Here is a 23,791-nt window from a genome sequence, read left to right on the forward strand (position 1 = left end):
ACTAATAACGTAACGCGTTGTTTTTTAAAATCAGTAACTCCGTTTCCGTTACCAGGCGCTGCTCCGTTCCTTTTGGTGAGGTTTTACAGCGGCACACACTTCCCATTACATTTTAGCGATCAATAAAGTTTCATTGAATTGAAAGAAAGACAGAGCACAATGCAACACTGTGAAAAACAAAGCGCTTGGTGGCCACCCTCCCACACGTAATCAAACACGCTACATGAAGAGGACTATCAGGTCAGGGCATGACGGCGAGCTAAGGTAACGTAGCTAACTCAGCATCCGAGACCGAAGCTGTGTGTCAGTTCAGGCTGCAGCCCCTGAACTGGCACACAGCTCCAGAGTCACAGCGAGACACACCAGCACCCACTCCACCTGAGCAGCAGTCCGACAGACGGACGCCTGAAACGGTAAACACAGAGTGATCACTCTGGGTAACACAGCTGATCGATCGATAAAAAAATGCAGCTGGAGTGAATTTAGTACTTTCCGTCATTAAAGACCCACTCCCGTGAAAATCGTGTTTTTTGAGCTTTTCACATGTTCCTGTGGCATTTTTCTGATGTTAGAGGACATAGTAGCAGGGAAAGAAGTGCAAAATTGCATTTCTGAGTTTTTCTGCCTTCAAACTGCTGTGAACCAATGGCAGACGCAAACTGGCAGTTTCAGGGAGACTGGAGCTGACGTGTCACAGCTCCAGGGGAGGGCACTAGTGCTACAAGCTCCCACCCCGCTCTGCATCTGGCTCAGACTTGGCAACTCGGTGCAGCTGTCAAGGTACAACAGGTATAGCTCACCTGGTAGAGCAGCTTGCACCGTGAGCAAGGACAATGTTCCACTCTGGGATCGAATCCCAGTGTGGAGTTTTACACTAAACGCGCTGAATCTGTAATTGTACAATGTCCAGCTGTCAGCGAGCGGGGGGTGGGGTGCGAGGAGGTGGCTGGGCGGGTGCAGAACAGCGCAGTCTCCGCCCACCCTCCAGAGGTGCATTGCTAATGAGCTGGTTTTAACATGACCGAAAAGGGTCGCGGGAGTGGGACTTTAAATCAGGTTCTTGAACGTAACTCGGTCAAAGTAGTATCCTCAAGATGTTTGCAGTTCTGTCATGCTGCTGTAGGCTACATGCTGACATCATGCAGCATGATGATGATGGTAAAATTTTAAAGATAAAAAACGTTTTTTCATCAGCATCAGTACAGAACTGAAATGAGGTTAGAGGGGAATTCAATCAACCTTTATTTAATGGGAGCATTGGGGAAAAAAACGTTTTAAAGTAACGTAAAAGTTACTTTCTTACTAACTGAGTTACTTTTTGGTTGAAGTAACTGAGTTACTAACTGAGTTACTTTTTTAATGAAGTAACTAGTAACTGTAACTACTTACTATTTTTCAGTAACTAGCACAACACTGTCTATTAGCCTACTCTTGTCAGCCTGTCATTAATTTGATAAAGAGGTAAAAAAAAAAAAAAATTGACTTTCAACTCTTACCATTATAATTTAAACTATATAAGACTTATATAGAAAATAATCTCAATGAAAACAGAGACTAAAGTAGTGCAAATATATGTACCATATATTGCATATTTCTAATTAGAAATACTGTATATTGTAAAGCTTATGTCAGTAACAGGGTTAACCATTACAAAAACATTAAGGAGAAAAACTGTAATAGAATATAAAATTCTACAGCCTGAGCTGGCATAATGTAATTTCTTGTCATTTTAAACTTTCTTTGATTCCTGGCTACTTAAAAAATAGCAATTAAATATAGTCTAAATTTTAACTTATCAAAGTTGAAAAGTCACCAATTTCATGGAATGACCCATAAATCCATTTTAATAGTTTTCAAGAATATGACATTTTTTACCTAGACTGACTATTCAATTTATCCTGTTAAAATGATTGTTGGCTCAGTCTGAACATGTTGAACAATGATTATTAAATCAAACAACAATATTAGTGATGAAAAACGAAGTTTATTTATATATATACACAGTATATATTGACCCCTTGCAGCTACATCACAATTATCAAGTGCTCAGTGATAATGTACTGTCTATAGACTGTATGGGTGCTGTCCAACAATGTGGCTCGATCACTTCACACTATATAAAATATAAAATATATATAAAATAGAATATCTACTTGTTTCTTTGTTATTCGCTGTAGAATATCTCAGTTAACTGCTTTTCCACTAAGGAGCTAACGTCAAGTCAGTGCCACACTCCCCATACAGCAGCTGCTGCTGTCTTTGCTGCTGCTAACTACAGTTAACCTCATCATTAAGGACCTGGAAATTAAAACCTGGTCCGACCCGTGGGTGTTGAAGACCTGACCCGACGTCTGTATAATTAGTGATCATTCTCAGATTAAACCCGGCTGAAAAATAAAAGAAAACAGGAAGCCGTCTTCGTTGTAATCGCCGCGATCGGCCAGCGGCAACTACGCTGTGACGGTGCTATGTTTAATACGAGCGTTAGCTGTTGTTAGCCACAGCATGTAGCTCAGCTAGTTAGCTTCAACTGTGTTTACATCGACTATACACTGTAGATAAACTAACTAGCCCAGCAAGGAGTTGGTGCTTGGGACCAGTTTTAAGGACCAATAACCGGTTCTTAAGCGGTGGAAAAGCAAAGAACCGGTGCTAGTCAGGCTCTGGCTCCGAACCAGCACTGGAACCAGCTCAGTGGAAAAGGAGGGGAAACCCTACAACCCCGGTATGTCACAAAACTATAACGCGCCCATTGAATTAAATTGACGTCCACTGTTCTTTTGCCGTCCATCATGGCGTCCGTAACTATTGCGAGTGGAGCGTGATGTCACGTGCAAGGGGTCAATATAATATAAATCCGCACTGTACAGGTACATTAAAGCAGGGCTTCTCAACCCCCCTCCAGATGTTCAATGCAGTTATACAAATATATTCATGGGCAGTATATTCAGATTTTGCCAATAAACCTTGGACACACACTGGACCTTTAAGACAGGTTAAAGGTAACGAGCCAGAGAGGCTCCCACAACAGGGTGTCTTGGGGAATAGACATCATAAATCTTTCATTTCTCTCCCTGGTCTCCTCTTCATGTTTTCTCAGGTCAGAAGGCAACGGTTTTCTGAACTGGAGCTTCTCTGTAAAAACAAACAGGGGATGCAGTGAATTGAGTCATGAAGCCTCCACACATTTATACAGAGGTAAAGACAGTTGACATGACTTTATTTCATTAGTGATACAGTGTGTTTAAAACATAGCAATTTTAACATTTGAAACTTAAAGCAGAAGTAAGCATTATTTTTGTGTTAATATAAGTCTTAAATAGTTATATCTTCCGACAGCAACCACTTACATAGAGTGTTTGGACCGAAACACGGGTCTCGTAACTCGTGTTTCTCCGACCTGTGAAGTGGTACCAGTTCAATCTGGTACGAGTTCACGGGTCAGAAGTTACGAGTGGCCGTTATAGTGACTTTCACAGGTGAAACAGGTCGGAAAAACACGAGTGGGTTGCCTGGAACGCTACAAAGTCGTAAGTCGTTACTTGAAGCTGTAATTTACGGTTTCAAAAGCCTGCCTGGAACGCAGCATTAGCCAAAACGACCGGATCGCTTACTTCTGCTTTAAATATTGTAAACAGTTTGACTCGCGATGTGATCAAACACAGAACAGTTGTGAGTCAGTTCAGTTAAACTCACCATGAGACATTAGACCTCCATTAGGACTGGATCTGAGGTCAATATCATCTCCTGTGTGTGGACACAAGTTCATTTAATCCAAAACTGTTGACAGGTGATCATTACAGTATTAAATGGCCTTTATTTATGATTTAACGTAAAAAGTATTATTATATTAATGTATTAATTATTATTGTATTGTAAAATAGAAATCCGAACACATAAAGTATAGATCAAGGTTGATGTAAGATCCATTACCAATCTGAGTGAGGATCCTGATATGTTCTTCTGTAAAAGACAGAAATACAAGAGTTATTCATTAATTATCACTGAAAAATAAAGAGCACAGAAAGAGTGTTTTAATTTTCAATTCATTTCTTGGTGTTTAATTAGTTAATCAAATCACAGTTTAATTCATCCATCAACTTTCAACCGCTGATCCCAGATCGGGTCATGGGGGCAGCAGATCCACCAGTGAGCCACAGACTTCCATTTCCCCGGCTACATTGTGCAGCTGTGCAACTTTTTCAATCAGTTTTTATACTCCATACCACTCAGTGGTGCGGTTGAATGATCACAACATCAACATCTTTTGATCAACATGTGAACACGGTCAAGTGTTGTTTTTTTCATCACCTGAAGTTCCCCTCAAAACAACTGCCAACTGTCAATGCTTTATACTTGGATGTCTGTATTTTGCTTTTAATGATGAAGATGATGCCAAGCTGGAGCTGCTAAACAGCGTTTCATTGTTTTTAACAGTGACAATAAAATTCTGTTATCAAAAGGGCTCTGTCATCAGTCAGTGGTTAGGGTTAGGGTGGTTAGGGTTGTTGGCCCCTGTCATAAAAAAACACCAGCCCCCCGCCGGTGGGCCACCTGGCTGAACCTGGTGAAATTGAGAATACTGTTACATCCCTGATCCTCCACTGCTCGTGTGAATCAGGAAACAGATGTAGAGACTGAACCAGGTTGAAGTGATTCAGTTCAGCTGTTCTGACTGGTTCTGTCTCCTCCAGGTTCTGGACTCTGATGGAGTTTAATCTAAAACTGTTGATGAGGCTGATCAGGAGAAGATTAGATCACCTTTGTTTATTATTTCTATGAAACTGATTTAATCTGAACAATGTTGATCGTGAACTCTAATTACCTCTCAGGGAGTTAACTTTGGACCCTGGATCATCTTTTACTGTAGAGAACAGAAAGATACAGATTCATTTAGTCAATACCACTGAAGAAGAAAGAGCAGAAATACATTCATCCCTGAATCAGTTTATGTTTTAATTAACTGACTAAAGAGGAAATTAAACCTGCATGTTTTGGTGATGCATGTCAGAAAAGATCATTTAAAAATTAAATTTCATAAGTTTTTTAAACCAATAGATATGAGAGTTTTGTTTTCGTACATAGCTATCTAATTAACTCAATTTTGGAGTGATTGGTCAGACAGATGTGTTCAATGAGAGAAGACTCAATATTTTTTTTTATTTTTTTTTTTACATCAGATCACTGTTCTAAGTTTCCTTAAAGTCCCTACAAGGAATTTTAACAGTAACTGCATGTGCAAAAGTCTGTGGTTTCTGCTGATGTCTCTGTGTGACCTACAACAGCAGATGAGCCCATCAGTGTGAAGGTCAGCTGTTTCTAAATAGTGAAACGGGGAGGTGCGGTCTCACTGCAGCAACAGGAGCCTTGAGGGCTTTGCTGCGACGAGTAGAAGGGTCGCCACCGTGAGCCACCAGCTGCCACGTTGCAGGCGACGGACCGGTATGGGCCCAGCACTTGTATTCATTGTGCTCTGCAGACACAGTCACCACCACACATGAGTAGAAGCCCATTGTTGATGATGAAGCAGGATTTCTGTCATACAGTATACAGTACGTCTACATACAGTATAAGTCTACATTCAGTTTTTTAGGAAAATCCTACAGACTCTACCTTTACGTAAGATTAAAAAAAAAACATAAACTGAACTGAACTTTCTTTTATGTCTTTATATTTGTCAGTTATAAATCTTTTGAAGTACCATAGACTGAAACTGTGTAAATTCAGATGTGGTCAAACATCAGAAGAGTTGAGTTTAACTCACTGTCAGGTCGTGTGCCTCCATCAAGGCTTCCACTACTGTTGCTACGTTCTGCAAAAACAATGTAGAGAAATATACAGATTTATTCAGTCATTGCCACAGAAGAACAAAGTGAACAAACCAGGTTTAAACCAGGAACTCTAAATTCAATCAAATGAATGTGGATCTGTTACCTTTCAGGGGCTGAACAATGGATCCTGGATAATCTTTTACTGTGAAGAACAGAAATGTACAGAGGTATTTAGTGTCATTACCACTGAAGAAGAAAGAGCACAAACATAATTTATTCAGAATTTAACCACTGATGTTTTACTGAATTGACCAAACCCCCCCCCCCCCCCCAACAGTAAGTAAGGCCACAAGGTGACCTTCTTCATATTGAACTTGAGTTAGATCCAGGGAGATGTTAAAGCACTTTTCTGAGAGGGTGAGGGGGCAGCAACTGCAGGAGAAGTAGGAGAGCAGGCATCACTCTGCAGAGTAAGACTCCTACTTGTTGTATTTTAGTTGTTGTTGTTGTTGTTGTTTTTGTACAATGAAAAAACATGTGAAATTAAATTTTCAGATGTCTTACATGTTTTTGAAGCCAAAATGAAAACATATTCACTGTTTTTCTTGAGAGACTCTCTTTCACAAAAATGCATTTTTCTCAGCTTGCTAGAAAAAAAAGTGGTCTTTTTGGTGCAACCAGGCTCTATTCAACTTAAGATAAATCAAGAATGGAAAAAGGTACAAACAAATGTTTTTTTTTCCCAAATTAAATAGAGAGTCTCCTCTTTCCTTTAAGCTATTTGGTGTTTTCAGAGTCATAGTACAAAATATTCTGTGGGTCTTGAAATATTACTCAAAATACCCCAAAACGCTGGCACAAGGCACTGACCATTTTATAAAAGGGCTGGCACTCAATGAGTTAACATTTGAAACATTAACTCTTTTCCTAACCCTAACCTTTAAACAGTTTGATTCCAGATGTGATCAAACACAGAACAGTTGTGAGTCAGTTCAGTTCAACTCACCGTGAGACTTCAGACGTCCATTACTGGATCTGAAGTCAATATCATCTCCTGTGTGTGGACACAAGTTAATTTAATCCAAAACTGTTGACAGGTGATCATTACAGTATTAAATGGCCTTTATTTATGATTAACTGTAAAATGTATTATTATTTTAATGTATTAATTATTATTGTACTGTACAATACAAAATTTTATACAAATTACAATTTTTTTTTTTTTTTTTACGTTAAAACAATGTAAAGCAGGTTTTCCACTAGGGGTTGCACAGACTAGTCCCCTGCTCCACAATGACGTTTTGAGCTTGACGTCGACTAGTCGCTGATCATGTAACAGTAGGCTACAAGAGTAGCTGCTTGAAACAACAGCTGAGTGGCTGAATGAAAAAAATACGAGCGCAGTCAAGCTGGATAGAACGAGGTCGTACCAGACAGGAAGTCGGGCACAGAAAAGGCCAGAGAATCCGGTCAATTTTCAAAATAAAATAAATGATGATTAAGTTTGCTTGTCCGTCTATAAATATTTGTCAGTTGCGTCTGCACACAAGACACATCCATAGGCTACATACAGCGCTAGAGACAGACCTGTGTGTGGAAAACCGAGTAGCCTACAGACGGGTCGATGTTTGACCGGCGCGGAGAGAGAGAGCAGGAGAAACTGCCGCTTCCGCCGCAGTGTGTCCGGGCTGCCGGCAATTAAAAAAAAAACAAAAAAAAAAACTCCGCTCATATCGACAGCTTTACGTCGCACAACAACAACAGCAGCAACCAACCAGGAAAAACTAAAACTGTGAGTGAAACTGTGACTGAGCAGGACTGTGATGGTGACGAGGCCTGTGTGTCGTTTTCCTCCCTAATTGTTTAATGAACAGTAGCTACAGGATTTTCTTTTGCACCTGCATATGTTACAAAAAAACAAACTGATTTACAGTTTGTTGTTTATAAAGCTGCTGTACTGTGGACTGATTTCTGTGCGTGAGCTGTCAGTCAGTGAATACAGATTGTTGCAGAGCATTTCCCTCCTCCTGGGATTTTAGTTATGATGGGAAAAATATGAATGATGTCATCAGCGACTAGTCGACGATCCGGTCGCGCCTCCAAGATTTGGACGGACCAGGAAGAGGAGCTTCCGCTACAAAACAAGCTTGAAATATAGACTTATTTAATTTTTTTCGGAACAATTTCTCATATCGGGGCTTCAATACAAGAGGGACATTACAGACGAGCAGCATGGAGGTATTTGGATGTTTTTTGGTGTGTCTTTTTGTTACGAAGACAGTTGGTATCCATTTGCAACCGTCATATGGACATGCACTGCTACGCCGAGACCCCCTGTAACTCAGAGAAGCCACGGAGGACTCTGAAACTTCATTTTTAGGTGAACTATTCTTTTAAATCACAGGTTGGAGCCAGACTCTGTTTCATTGGCTCTCTGGAGGAGAGGGGACGTGGCCTAAAATTCCTTTGTTTTGGTGTGAGAAGCTGCAGGTTCTCAGCTCTGAATAATTGAATCTGCTGAAAGTTGCTTCATTTCACTGAGATTCTTTCACAATATTCAATTCTTACAAACAGGTAAAAATCAGTGCAGTCAGTTACCTCCATTATCCAGGCTGGGTCCTGGATCATCTCTCGCTGTGAAGGACAGAATTTTCACTGAGAGAACAAATGATCATTAAGAATCAATTAATTGGTGTTTTACTGAGTTGATAAAATCTCATAGTTCAATCTGTATGAATTCAGATGAAATTCATTTGTGGCTCAGTTCAGTTTAACTCACTGTCAGGTCGGTCATGTCTGTCCGAGCAGATACGTTTTCGAAAACCTATGTACAGAAAGAAACAGATTAATTTATTACCATCACTGCTGAAGAAGAAAGTTCACAAGTCAGGGCAGGAATTTCACTTGTCCATGTGCCCTTGAAAAAAATATCTGCTCTAAGGCCACGGTGGCCCTGATGCCCCTCCCACTTTTGATGACCTTCTGGCAACAACAAATGGGACGATGCACCTTCAACACCCGTTTAATTTATCTGATACTGTCTAATGTTCGTCATTACATCTGTCATGTTCAACTTTTGACAGAAAATAAATATTTAAATTACAAATAACCTTCTGATATCTTCATATCTCACTTGTGAATATAAGGGAACATTAAACTTGACAAAAATAGTGATTTGAGTTATATCGTGATATATATTGATATCTACTGATTTGAAAAAAAAAAAAAATTGTGATATGATTTTTTCTCATATCGTCCAGGCCTGGGTGATAAATTAGCAAATGAATGAGATAGAAATGTCAACATATAGTTATAGGACAGGACCTTTGTGCAAATAACTAAATGCATAATATAATAAGTAGTTCCGACCAAGCAATCTGATCAACAAGAAAGCCTGACTCATCACTAAAAATATTATTCCGCCATGTCATGTTGTTGTATCCATCTCCATGGTAACATGGATTTTTATTAAGTTATTTTACTCTGAAAATAAATCACAAACGACATCACAACAGTGATTCTGACTGCATCACTGTTGTGCTCAAATGACGTTACAGTAAAGCACACCCTCTCAGGTAATATTGCTTAAATTAATTTGAAGTTGAAAATTTCTTGTTTGCTTGAGCCTGTGGTATGTATTCATTTAACAGATATGTTATACATCCTTTTAGTCTTTAAATTAAATCTTTATGGATGTAGACCCTGCCTTTTGGCCTTTGTGCCCTCAAAAAATTGACAACACGAAAGGTTAAGTGGCCTTGCACCTAAAATGGTGAAATTTCAGGCCTGGCACAAATTTTTTGTTTTGTATTTTTAACATAACAATTGGTTATCTAACAGTCAGCTCTGTAGTGGAGCAGGTCACAGCAGTGTTAGCGTGGACTAATGGTTGGAGCTGGACTCTGTTTCATTTACTCTCTGGAGGAGAGGGGGTGTGGCCTAAAACTTATTTGTTAACTGGTTTACTAACTGTCAGCTGATGTTTTGGTGTGACAAGCTGCAGGTTCAGTATGACGTCTAGTAGCTCTGGATAATAATGTTTCTGTGTAAACTTTTCACATATAAATTCAGATGTGATCAAACATCAGAATTTCTCAGAATTCTGAATTTAAAGTCAGAACTCACTGAGCCAAGATGGCTGCTTCTCTGTAAGGATTTTACTCTATGAACTCACCGAGAAAAGCTACCATCAGGTTCTCCATGTTCAGCTCCTTTTCCAAAAGGTTTTATTAACCTCACTGGCTTCCTGAAAAAAAAAAAATTATAAATAAATATATCTCATTTTAATGAAGATGAAATGTTTTCAGTTTCACGTCTTGTTGTCGTTTTCAGTTCACACTCATATTAACTGAGATGATCAGACATGTTGTAGCTTTAAACAATACAGGAGAAACTGACCAGCAGGAGGAAACTCACTAAACAACCATAATTCTTTGTTACTCACAGTGTAGCATGTAGACACATTTTTAAAATACGGTAAAATGTTGGTTGAGGTTCATGTTAATAATTAAACCTACAGTACAGTATGGGCCTTTGTTATCAGATCAAGTAGAGATAGCAGACAATTCCTACACGACTGAAGAAACAAAGGCACAAAGTCACAAACTCATGTAGAAAAGACAAACTCATCTCACCCAGAGAAGTTTATGAAATTATACAAATGAACACAAAAGAACACACAACATTCACTAAATGTAAGTATTATTTTTTTTTTCTTAGTAGTAGTAATGCAAGTATAATTTATTAACACGTGACATTTCGATTGGATGTGCGTGTTGTTGTTTTTTTCACTTTTGTCACGTTAATGATTAAACACACAATGGGCTCTATGCACAGCTCCACTACTTCCTGAATTTAAGGCAGGTCCTTCATTTCCTGTCTTACATTATTGGACAAACTGATTAATCCAGGTGTGTCTGACCATTGTGACTCCTCAGACACACCTGGATCAATCAGTTTGTCCAATAATGTAAGACAGGAAATGAAGGACCTGCCTTAAATTCAGGAAGTGCTGGAGCTGTGCATAGAGCCCATAAAGTAAAAAGGCCTCTGTTATCAGATCAAATCATAAAAGGGAAACAAGGGCGCAATTTAACCAGCTCATATAATAGTAAGGTAAGATCAGATGACCTGTTAAATGATGTTTTCTAAAAGCTGTCAGTCTCCTGGTTCAGTCCAACACACTGGTTCATCTAACATCTCAGTAAAGACACAAACAACCTGAACCTGAACTACACACAGCCACATCAATCACACATCAATATATAATATAATATATATAATATAATAATATAATATCTGTTTTTGATGAGTTTAGTCACCAGCCACCAAAAGTGAAACTAGACCTAGACCACATGGTGAGCATCAGAAGTAGTTTCCCCCAAAACCTTCATGTAAACTACTTGATTACAGCTAAATGTCACATATTGAAGGTTGAACCTGAGTAAAGGTCCAGAGGTTTCAGTAGCAAAGTCAAACCTCCTGAAACTATTAAATCCAAGCTGTCACTCAGAAAACGTCCTGGAACTGATCCATCGTTACATGTAGAGACAGTGTTCAACACTGATGTTTCACTGTCACACAGAGCTGCTTCTTTATTCATCCACTAGTTTTAGCAGTGGAGAGGTCCATGCTCCAGGAAATTAACACCATAGAAAAGTCTACCAAACAGTCCACAGTATCATAATGATCAACTCTATAACTACAGTACAAACAGACGTTCACTCACTTTAAGTCTTTTTACCTGTTTTTGTTGAGTTTACTCACCAGATTAAAGCTGCGTCTCAACAGGATCTGCAGGTCACACTGAGAGGAGGAATATACTGGATATAACTCTTAAGTGAACAGTAAAGAGTTTCACCTGAATCAAAGTCCACAGCATAGTATTTTAAAGTGGCTATATTACTGTAACAACTTGTCATTTAAGAGTCATGTGAGAGGATGAGATCAGGTCCTGTATGTTTTATGTGTCACACTGCTGCTGGTAAAGGAGTTTCAATAAAACAATCACAGCTACTTCAGCGGTTTCAGGATGGCGGACGTGTACACTGGTGGCGAATATGTAAACCATCAATAAACTGAACAAAAGTGGTCAATAAAACTGAGACTTCCTCCACTCGCCTCTCTCCTCCACAGAGCAGGTGATTCAGCTCCTTCTATCATCTACAGGAATCATCCCCAGTGCCCACGTGACCCAAGCCCTGTGTATAACGGGGGACAGCTCTCCATTCAGACACACCTGCGGTCCGACACACCGCTGTCCTTTGTTTTTTAAACACACACACAAACATGCACACACCTACCTGCAGGTCAGAGCTGCATGTTATATAGAAAAACTAGTGTGTTTTATCATGTTTTGTTCATGCATTTTAACATATTTACGTTGAATGTAAAACTGTTTGTTTTATTCCTCAGTTACAGGAAACATGGTCAAAGTCTCCTTTCAGAGTAAAAGTCTTGATTAATGACCTGAGGTGTCACAGTGTGAGAGTGGAGTCGACCTTTGACCTTTGGATATAAAATATCAGAATTTTTGATTGACAGCAGTAAAGTGTCCTGTTACATTAGGAGGGTTACCTCACATCAACCACCAGCTGCAAATATTGATACTTTACAATAAGGGTCCCTTAATTAACATTAGTTAGTACATTATTAAGCATTAATTAACTGTTTACAGATATTTTAACAATCATTAGTATGTATTACTTAGGGTTAGGAAACACATTAATTAATGTAGCTTATTAGTAAGCATTTAATTAATATTTACTACTCAATGTTAGTTAACAAATTAAAAGTTGAATAATGTAATTAGTTATCATTATGTATGCATTACTCAGCATTAACACATTAGTTTATAAATTAATGCTTACTAATGTACTAACTTATGTTAATTAAGGGACCCTTATTGTAAAGTGTTTCCAAAATATTATTTGAAATAATATGAACGTGAACATTTCTAATATAAATTTACTAATTTTGACTTTGAGTCTATTAAATAAGTGAAATAAATAAACACAAATCACTTTATCTCATAATCATTTTATTGGTAATGGAAACTTCTCTTCATGTTTATGTTTATGTAAAGTTTTAATTTACAGAAGTTTGACTGTTTCACGTCGTCTCTGTTAAAACCTGACTCTTCCTGTCAGGAGACGATCTCTGACTTTTCTTTAAACTTTGTCCTCAAACTGAATCCAACCAGAAACAATGAAACAGCTGCTGGTGAAAAACATGTGTGTGCGTCTGTGCACGATGTTTTGATTCTTTCACCAAGTTTAAGTGACTGGAAACATGGTCAAAGTTTCCTTTCAGAATAAAAGCCTTGACTAAAGGTCAGAATAGAGAAAGTGGAGTTGACCTTTGACCCTTTGGATATAAAATATCATCACTTCATCATGTTTGACTGACAGCAGTAAAGTGTCCTCTTTGTTTTGGAGGGGAGGGGCATGTTGACACCAAACCCCTCACTTTCTCTGATATTGATAAGGAAAATATAAGTGATCAAAAATTACACATGTACAATTTATTACAAATGAGTCATCAATACAAATCATTTTTACATCAAAAAGTAAAAATATTTAGTAGAAAAGAGAGACACATCAGTAGAAACCAGCTCCTGGCAGCCATTGACAAAAAAATATAATTAACAAATCAAACAATATAGCTACAGTACATGAAAATGAACAAAATATAAAAGTGTTTCCTGACCTTTAAAGTCACAGCTGTACAAAACAATATTCCCTAATAAAATGACAGACAGCTCACTGTGGGAAACGGCTTCATCCATACCACCTACTCCTTATCAATAATAATTACATGGTAACATACTGAACATCAAATATGAGTTATGGGTTAGATTCTATGGAAGGAAAGAGTGGATGGTCACTTGTCGATGCCTTTCCACTGAGCAGCTGCTGGTGGCTGATTGTTTGTTTGGTCTCTGATGCTGTTTAGTTCATTCAGTTCTTCAGTTTTCTCTCTGGTATCAGCTTCATATTTCCCTATAGAAGAGCTCCTGCTCAGGATCCTCACTGGTAAAAACAAAGAAGGTTATAAATTAGGGGTGGGAGAAAAAATCGATTCACATAAATATCGCGATATCTTTTTTGACTATTTTTAAATCGATTTTTTTTTTCTTTTTAATTTTTTTGATTTTTAAAAAAATATTGTGCAATGTGCATTTGTTATCCTTTTTTACATACACAGAGTACAGGTTTTGAAAAGGGTTTAAGTTCACTTTATAATGGAGTATGTTAATTTATAGGCTCCTACAGTATTTGTGTGCAGATAAATGTTAAAAAACTAAAAATCGAGAGAATCGGCAATATCGTAGAATCGCAATTTAAATCGAATCGCCATCCAAAAAATCGTAGAAGAATCAAATCGGGAGAAAAGCATATCGTCCCAGCCCTATTATAAATGTTAATCAGATGTGATCAAACTGCAGAATAGTTGTGAGTCAGTCCAGTTAAACTCACTGTCAGGTCTCAGTGAACCAGTGTTGCTGCAGTGAGTGTGTGTGTGGCCGGGATCATCTGTCACTGTAAACAACAGAAATATACAGATTAATGAAGTCATGACCACCACACCACTGTGTCACCAGACTGAATAAATCGTAAACTCACAGTCGGGTCGTGAAGCTCCATCCAAACTGCTCCTGAATTGTTGATCATCTTTTACTGTAAAATCACAGAAACACAGATGAATTCAGTCACTACCTGCTGCTCTGCTTTTAAGTTGATTAAATCCTCTCAGTTCAATTAAACTCAGCTTGAACTGATTCACTTTTGCTGCTGCAAGTACATAAATGTATTGTTGAACCAAATCTGTTCTGTTCATGATGTCTGAATAGTAGATGAGCTTTATTCATTATTTGATCTTTTTAAAAAGACACATAAAAACATTTTGATTTAATCCTTAAAGGGATAGTTCAACATTTTTGGCAAATTGGCCCATTGCCATAATCCCTATAGTCATAGAGGTAAATGCAGAGACTGCTTGATGAAAAACTGTCCCTGAAGGCAACGTGCATCTAGCCTCGTAAACCAGCCTCTCCTGGAAATGCATTTCATTTCATTTCTGAGGGTTAGTCTGGCCTCATCCCCGTTGTAAGCGTTTGGGGTAGGCGGGAGCTGCAGTTGTCCTGTCCTCTTTACACGTCTGGCATAAATTGACAGGCAGGTAAACTCCGTCCCCAATTACCACTCGGACAACGACGTGTCAGGCTGATGCTCTTTAATGTGGCAACTGGAAGTTGGGTAAAACTGACAAAGAAAACATACAATCAGCAAAAGTGTTCTCTACTTTTGATAAGGAAAAGGTAAGTACTTAGTATCTTAAATCAAGAATAGTACACTCAATTAAACAATATAAATAAGTTCTTAATGTACCATAAGTAGACTACTGTATGTATTATAATGCTAAATACAATGTGTTTCATTCACAGTTTCTCACTTAAACCTAGCCAGACCATGTGGCCGAAATGAATAAAGTACTGATATTTTTAACTGCACACAATCTACAAATAATCATAAAATATGTTAACCTATACATCGAATAATGAACTCAAATCTATTTCAACCTACCAACGATGCTTTCAAATGCTCAAACACGAGGATGATTGCTGATATAAAAGAAAGGCGTGAGCTTCCCCTAGCTCAGACATGGAGGACTGCCTTGTCGCTCACTGATGATGTCATCAGCTAGAGACGCAGACCAGAGTCTTAATTACTGCCATACAAACCTACCACTAGAGGGAGCTAAACACAAAATGGTCACAATAAAATGACTAAGGCAGCACAGCAGTAGCGTTGACAGACAACCCCATTCAGCCAATCAGCAAGTTGGTGTAGTGACGGGGCTTTGCACCAGTCGGTCCCTGATTGGCCAACGTGCTGTGTCAATCACAGCGGCGACGCTGATTGGCTCGGCCTTCTGAGGGTTTCAGTCCAAACGCTTAGAATGGGGATGAGGCCAGACTCTCCCTCAGAAATTAAATGAAATGAATTGCATTTCCAGGAGAGGCTGGTTTACGAGGCTAACGCGCATCAGCGGTTTTACATGAATTTCCCTCTAAAACAACTCTGTGTGGTAACGTTGTGTTATTATCTCATAGTGTGGTGAATGTGCAGGTCACAACTTGTCCACCAGAGCGTTTTGAAGTTGTTGGATTGTGTATTTGATGAGTTTGATGAGGGAAACCAAGAAATCCCATGATGAGCCTCCGTAGCGTAGCTCTGAGCAGCTCACGGCTCTGCTCCGCCGACAATTAAAGGTAACGAACCTACTGCTATGACTATAGGGATTATGGCAATGGGCCAATTTGCCAAAAATGTTGAACTACCCCTTTAAGAATTAGATGAAAATTGAAGCTAAATGTCTTACAGCTCCAGCGACACCTTTCAGCCTCTGGATCATCTTTCACTGTGAAAACAACAGAAACACACAGATTCAGTCATCACTGAAGGAGAAAGAGCATAAAGGTGTTTTGATTACGATTAATTAACTGGTGTTTTAAGTCACACGGTTAAAACACTACATTCAGAAACTGGATATAGGCTAATGATTTGGACACAAGCTCACCTTTATCCAGTGTGATGATGGGGACCTGGCTCCTCCCGTTCAGGTCGTTTTCCATGACTTCACTGTTTCTTCTTGATCACAAGCTGTGAAAACTGTTCATAAAAGAGTCGATCATTCAGAGGATCAAATGTTCTCAGTGTGGATGTCTACGACAGGAAAACACTCAGCTAGCCTCCACCGTGTTAGTTCTCAGCCTGCTAGCCTGATCTTGTTTGTGACACCACAAACCACTCCTGCATGTGCAGTTCTAAAATTGTTCATCAGGTTATAATCGGTCATGGAACCGGTTTTCCTGCCTCAGTGTTCCTGAGCTTCATTCCTCTGTTGTTGAAAACTAAACTGGTTCCACCTTTCTGACTTTGGCTCTGGACCAGGACGAACCAGGACTCTCCTGATAGAGACTTCTTGTTGTTTCACTGTCTAGAGAATATACTGGGATGTTTCTATATACAATCATCCAACACTTCCTTAACACAGCTCAGTGTGAACATCGTCTGTCTGATGGAAGTGTCTAAGAAAATAAAAAATAAAAAAAGGAAAATAACACAAAAAAATGCACAAAACAGTCAAATAAACTGTGGTTTTAGATACAAATCCCAGTTATTTGCATTCCCCAGCGTTGTACTCATGTAAATGTGAGTGGTTTATGTTACAGGTAACCACACAGTGATGGGCAGACCGACAGCTGACTGGAGCTGAGCAAACTCTAAATACTATTAACAAGAGAAAAACTCATCTCACCCAGAACACTTCCTGTGATTATGCTAACTAATTAATTCATCAATTAATTATTTTGTACAAAGAACAACTGTGTGTTTACTCACCAGGTAAAAAAAAAACAAAAGTCCATCAAAAGCGCTGAAGTTCCAAAGTGAAAGTATTTCTTAATGCTGCGTTCCAGGTAGGCTTTTGAAATCGTAAATTACAGCTTCAAGTCACGACTTACGACTTTGTAGCGTTCCAGACAACCCACTCGCGTTTTTCCGACCTGTTTTACCTGTGAAAGTCACTATAACGGCCACTCGTAACTTCTGACCCATGAACTCGTACCAGATCGAACTGGTACCACTTCACAGGTCGGAAAAAGACGAGTTACGAGTTGCCTTGAACGCACCATAACAGTCCTCGTCCCTACGTCACCACATTCAGGCGCATTTCTCCTCGGCTCAGAGCAGAGCAGAGTGACTGACAGACCCGTGTTTCAGACCAAACACTCTATGTAAGTGATTGCTGTCGGAAGATAGAACTATTTAAGACTTATATTAACACAAACATATCACTTACTTCTGCTTTAACCTGAGCTGAACAGAGGATTTAAATGTCACATGTTCCAGGTTGTACCTGAGGACATCTACAGAAGGATCATTATCAGAGTGCACGCTGCTAAATGTTTGTGTATTACTGTAAAGGTGAAATGAAAAAGTATACTTGTGTAAAGGTCTGTACATTGAACATCTGTTGTGGTTGACACTTACCTGTTTTATCTGAACTAAATCAACTGTTGAGTAATTCTTCATTTACTATAATTATATATTTGCAATATAAACTACAGATTGTTGCATTCTGCATCTTACAATAACTGAGATACAATGGATTTAGATACTATATTTAAAAAACTGGTTAATTAATATTATGGAACAATAAGTAAGGCTAATAAGCTGAAACAAGGCTTTTCATGGAAACATAAAAACAACCAGTTTGGCTCTAGTAGGAGAGACTGGGGATGGTTGGATCATGTCAGTATAACACTTCCAATCAGGAACAAGTAATGAATCACCTGATTGACTCTGTATGTGCTCAGTTTAGTCCTTCTTCCATATATGAAGAAGTAGCAGCCTGTGGCAGACAGAATGAAAAACCTCATTTAGATGTAAGAAAGTCTTTTTCCCTCCATTTAGTGAAGTTGCAGCATTTCTCTCTTGCAGTTGTTTTGAGGCTTTTGTGTTTTGGTATTTGCTGCATTTTTCTTTTGCATGTTTTTGCTTCTGCATCATTTCTGTGATTGCAGCATTTTTCTATTGCATTTGTTTTATGTGTTTGTGTGCTTTTGGTTTTGCATCATTTCTATGTTTGCAGTGTTTGGCCATTTGCAGTGTGTTTTCCCTGTTCGGTCACTGTTAATCAGTCAGAATCACCAGCAATTAAAAATAAAAAGTATATGGGGGAAAAAAGAAACAGACACATTAATAGCCCATAACATGGTTTATTTATAAATGAAGCCTATGCAAAATGAAGCAAATCATTAGCAAGTGGTGTGAAGAGGAAAGACATGTTACATTAGTCTGTCGTCCTCTACAACATGTGATTTATGACTAATCGTTAATATCTAGAACCAGATAACACATAAAATGAGAAACTGTTTTATCTAAACACACACATCAACTATACTTATGAACGCTGAATAGTCGTTCCCTATAAAACTAATAGTCCTCATTTCATTACTTGAGTCATTACATACAAAAGTTGTCAAAATTTGTCAAACTAATTTTAAATGTTGGGAGAACCGCTGTGAATTCAATTATTCAAACATTTCAGGGAGAAGAGTGGTTTTTAATGAGCTGGTGAACCAGTTCTCCTCTCATTGAGCCACTAGGTGGCGCTGTTGTTGAGTTTAAAACTGGAGCTGATCAGTGGAGCTTCATGTTCCTCAACACTGGTTGTTACTGAAGTCACTGGAACTGGAATCAGCTGTTTCAGTCAGTCAGATCAGTCACAGACAGAACCACTGGTAATGAAAAAAGAAACAGACACGTATAGTTCATAACATGGTTTATTGATAAATGTATGTAAAATGAAGCAAAGCATTAGTAAGTGGTGTGAAGTGGAAAACATGTTACATCAGTCCGTCCTCTACAAAATGTGATTCATGACACATTAGTAATACAGAACCAGATGACACACACAATCCACCCCCATAGTGAAAAGACATGATAGATGTGAGTTTAAATGTCAGAGTCCAGACAGCAGATTGTTACATTCAGCAGCAGCTGTTGAACTGTTGGTGTTGGTCCGTCCTGCAGGAACATGGAGTCCTAGAGATCTTCAGTCTACTCTCTGGACCACACCACCTCTATAAAGAGAAAGAAGGTTAAAGTTGTGGATGAAGTGCAGTGAGTGTTGAAGCCTCCATGTTTCTACAGAGACAGAGACAGTCAGCAGTTTGACTCTGAGCTGAAGAGACAGGATTCATAAAGTTACATGTCTGTCATTAATGGCTGTGAGGCTGCTGTCGTCTCTACTGGTCAGTAGAATATTAGATTATCTATAACTGATTTAATCTGAACTCAGTTTAATCTGGATTAAATCATAAAGAACAGATCGAAAATGATGTTAACTCTGTAACACTCTTTTAGTCTGCAAAGTTCCTCCTCTGTGAGAACAGAGTCATCAGTCATTACCACTCAAGAAGAAGGAGCACAAACATATTCAGCATCATAGTATATCAGAATTAAAACATTGGTTAAACTGTGTATTATGTGTCTTGTGAATGTAAAAACTGATTTAATCTAAACAGTTTAATCTGAATGTAATCCCAGAGAATACATCAAAATGACAAAATGAATGTTAAATCTGTTACCTGATCCACCGTCAGCACGCAGTGCTATCGCTCCCTGGCCTGCGAGAACAAAGTGAGGTAATTTTGTTACCACAGTTCAACCTCCACAACATTTAGTCATTGTGCACTTCATCGTAGCAGTTTGTCCTTCCTGTGATTCCTCTGACTGATTTAATCTGAACACTGTGAACAATCTGAGTGTAATCCCAGAGAACAGATCAAAGTTAATGTGAACTCTGTTTCCTCTCAGTGTGATGAGCCTCATGAGTTTCAGATCTGCTGCCACAGTAAGAGACACAACTACACATTATATTTAATCTGAATTTATTGCTGTGTTCAATCCTGGAGATAAAATCTATAAATGTGAATCTGACGAAACAGCAGCGTTCTGACTGTCCAGTTAAAGGGATACACCAACATTTATTTTCATGTCTTGCTTCACTCCCGAGTCCATGACCAGCAGATAGACACCATCCTTTGGACTGTGCGTGCAGTAACAAGGGAGATAGAGCCGTATCGCCCGTAATTAGCTTAGCTCAAACGCTGGAAGTGTAAAGGTACTGTTAGCCTGCCTTCACCTAAAGTCGCTAATTAGCTTAGCTCAAACACTGGAAGTGTATGGGTAGTGTTAGCCTGCCTCCTACCCGAGCTGAAATCAGCGGTCAGAAGCTGATTTCATTTTAGCTCTAAACTCTATCGCTTTATCAACATTTCAAACATTGTCAGGCGAGAAAGTAGCCGTTTAGATCAGCAGTGTGTCGTTAATTTGTCTATACCAGCTGTTTACAATTTTGTTCGGACGAATTCGGTGCTACTCAAGCTAGCCGTTGTGACCAACGCACTTCCAGTTACTTCCACAAAATAAAACACCTGTTGCCCTTTACATACAGAAAACCATGATGACAGAATCTGTGCTTTTACTTTGAAATAGGAAGCTAACCTACCCTCGATGTAGCTAGCTTGAACCAAAATAAACCGTCTTTGCTTGAACCCTCCGTTTTGACCGATCTCGTCCTGTTAGCGGCATTTGACCGCTCAAGATGCCTTACAGCTTGGTCGCACTGGACGCGGAACCGAAGCGCAGCGCCCTGGAGCGGAGGCAGTTTCAGATAGGCGCACATGTTAACCGGTCTGCCTGGTCGCACATCTCGCGCTGTGGAGCGCAGTGCACGCGCCTGCAGCGCTTCAGATCGGTTCATTTCTATTTTTCACGGGAGCCGCGCGCGCCGAGGGCGCCGTCTGTCAAGCTGGATAGACCAGATCGTACCAGACAGGAAGTCGGGCACAGAAAAGGCAAGAGAATCCGGTACATTTTCAAAATAAAATAATTAAATGATGATTAACTAAGTTGTTGCTTGTCCATCTATACATATTTGACCGTTGCGTCTGCACATGAGACACACACACACACACACACACATGTTTAAAATGACGTGTGTGTGGAAAACCGAGTGAATACGAGTATGAACGACTGCAGTCGATGTCTGACCGGCGCGGAGAGAGGAGAAGTACGCTCCCAGTGCGACCACCCAAAAAAGCCGCGCGCAGTGCGCGCGCGCAGCTTCCGCGTGCAGCTTCCGCGTGCAGTGCGACCAAGGGGTTACCGGAGAGTTTTGTCAGCTCTGGGACGAAGATCGGCCCGCCGGTTTCCGTTTAGAGTTGCTGAAGAGTTTCTCTGATGACTTTAGGTGGAGGCAGGCTAACACTACCCATACACTTCCAGTGTTTGAGCTAAGCTAATTACGGGCGATACGGCTCTATCTCCCTCGTTACTGCACGCACAGTCGAAAGGATGGTGTCTATCTGCTGGTCATGGACTCGGGAGTGAGGCAAGACACGTAAAAAAAAATGTTGCCGTATCCCTTTAAATTCAGATTCAAACATAATTTAATCATAATTTAACAAAGTTGTGACACAGTAGATCTAGATTAGATCAATGGGAGAGAGTAGTCTTGGTTTTTTAAAGAACACAAAGATTCAGTCATCACCACTTAAGAACAAAGAGTGCACAAACTGGAATGGAAAGACATTCCACAAACCATCTCTTGACCAAACATATTCTGGTTTGTTTAACACTTTTTTGTTCACTACGTTATTACATACGTGTTCTTTCACAATATTTAATTCAGTCATAACCACTGAAGAAGAAATAGAACAAATGATCATTTAAAATCAATTAATTGGTGTTTTAATGAGCTGATTAAATCCCACAGTTTAAACTGTAAAGTTTCAGATGTGATCAAACAACAGAACAGGTGTGACTCGGTCGGTTCGGTTTAACTCACCGTTAGTTGGGCCAGGTTTATTAGATCTGTTAGTAAAACCTATGTAGGAAAAAAAACAGATCCAGTCATTACCACGACTACTGAAGAGGAAGAAAGTGCACAAATGTATTTATTTTTAATCAGTTATTAGTAAATCCCACAGTTTAATGAGATGAAGAATGATCAAAGTAAAAACAACAGTGTTTGTTCCCTCCTGACTGAGAACACATCATGAACGTGTGTGTGTTTCATTCATGTGTGTGTCCCTAAGCAGAATCGTTGTGACTTGACTCACCTTTAAATATGTCACTTTGGCACATACATGTATTCATCATTAATTCATAGTATATGTTTCTATTTAATGTAAATAAAAACAATAAAAAAACGAAGTGAGGTCATTTTATTTCTACAGTTCAACCTCCACAACATTTAGTCATTGTGCATTTCATCATAGCAGTTTGTCCTTCCTGTGATTCCTCTGACTGATTTCATCTGAACACTGTGAACAATCTGAGTGTAATCCCAGAGAACAGATCAAAATTAATGTGAACTCTGTTTCCTCTCAGTGTGATGAGCCTCATGAGTTTCACATCTGCTGCCACAGTAAGAGACACAACTACACATTATATTTAATATGAATTTATTGCTGTGTTCAATCCTGAAGATAAAATCTATAAATGTGAATCTGACTAAACAGCAGTGTAGTTCTGACTGTCCAGTTCAATTCAGATTCAAACATCATTTAATCTGAACAAAATTGTGACACAGTAGATCTAGATTAGATCAGTGGTAGAGAGTCTTGGTTTTTTAAAGAACACAAAGATTCAGTCATTACCACTGAAGAACAAAGAGCACAAACATATTCAGAATCATATATCAGAATTAAAACATTGGTTAAAGCAGAAGTAAGCAGAAGTGGCTAACTTCTTGTCAGCCGATGGAGTTAGCAGTCCCCGCCCTCGTCCCTACGTCACCACATTCACGCGCATCCCTTGGCTGCACACACAGAGAGGACTGCCCCTTTATGCCGTTCTCTCTCCTCATTGGATAAAGGTTGTAGGATACAAGGAAAGTTTTCTCCTCGGCTCAGAGCAGAGCAGAGTGACTGACAGACCCGTGTTTCAGACCATACACTCTATAGAAGTGATTGCTGTCGGAAGATATAACTATTTAAGACTTATATTAACACAAATATTCCGCTTACTTCTGCTTTAAACTGTGTATTATGTGTCTAGTGAATGTAAAAACTGATTTAATCTAAACAGTTTAATCTGAATGTAATCCCAGAGAATAGATCAAAATGACAAAATTAAAGTGAAATCTGTTACCTCCGATATAGTCTTTAAACGTAGAATAAGCGACGACAAATCCCAGGGCTGCGAGAACAAAATGAGGTCATTTTATTACTACAGTTCAACCTCCACAACATTTGCAATTCATCGTAGCAGTTTGTCCTTCCTGTGATTCCTCTGACTGATTTAATCTAAACAGTTTAATCTGAGTGTAATCCCAGAGAATAGATCAAAATGAATGTGAAATCTGTTACCTGCTCCACAAACAGGTGAGACCACTGAGACCCCTACCATGGCTGCAAGAACAAAGTAAGGTCATTTTATTTC

The 23,791-nt window shown here is 39.1% G+C and overlaps 1 protein-coding gene and 2 long non-coding RNA genes across 4 annotated transcripts in view; all 3 read right to left on the minus strand.

Annotated features, from left to right (window-relative positions):
• Window positions 1–2,986: 2,986 nt before the first annotated feature.
• Window positions 2,987–9,973, minus strand: LOC146980811 (uncharacterized). Its single transcript, XM_085788011.1, has 8 exons — window positions 9,946–9,973; window positions 8,370–8,426; window positions 6,778–6,825; window positions 5,765–5,812; window positions 4,826–4,864; window positions 3,934–3,960; window positions 3,697–3,747; window positions 2,987–3,135 (listed from the first exon to the last, which is right to left on the minus strand). Exons 1-8 carry the CDS (start codon window positions 9,971–9,973, stop codon window positions 2,987–2,989), a joined length of 447 nt encoding a protein of 148 aa, XP_085644137.1.
• Window positions 9,974–11,537: 1,564 nt separating this feature from the next.
• LOC146980812 (uncharacterized) overlaps window positions 11,538–23,791 on the minus strand; it is a 203,810-nt gene continuing 191,556 nt past the window's right edge. For both annotated transcript variants that reach the window (XR_015036551.1, XR_015036550.1), the window contains one exon: window positions 11,538–11,576. This is a non-coding gene — a long non-coding RNA (uncharacterized LOC146980812). The remainder of the gene's footprint in view (window positions 11,577–23,791) is intronic.
• On the minus strand, window positions 18,560–23,681 carry LOC146980813 (uncharacterized). Its single transcript, XR_015036549.1, has 4 exons — window positions 23,501–23,681; window positions 22,194–22,232; window positions 19,930–19,968; window positions 18,560–19,422 (listed from the first exon to the last, which is right to left on the minus strand). It is a non-coding gene; the product is annotated as an uncharacterized LOC146980813 (long non-coding RNA).

This window comes from Trachurus japonicus, chromosome 9 (genome assembly GCF_045865225.1).
Source record: "Trachurus japonicus isolate A0001 chromosome 9, Traja_1.0".
NCBI classification, from domain to species: Eukaryota; Metazoa; Chordata; class Actinopteri; order Carangiformes; family Carangidae; genus Trachurus; species Trachurus japonicus.

Excerpts from the sequence above, each read along its gene's own strand:
- LOC146980811 (XM_085788011.1), bottom strand. The coding sequence starts at position 9,973 with ATGGAGAACCTGATGGTAGCTTTTCTCG. Across the intron at positions 8,427-9,945 it reads CCTGATGGTAGCTTTTCTCG|TGAAAATTCTGTCCTTCACA; the intron begins GTGAGTTCATAG and ends TTGTTCTCTCAG. Across the intron at positions 3,961-4,825 it reads CAAAGTTAACTCCCTGAGAG|AACATATCAGGATCCTCACT; the intron begins GTAATTAGAGTT and ends CTTTTACAGAAG.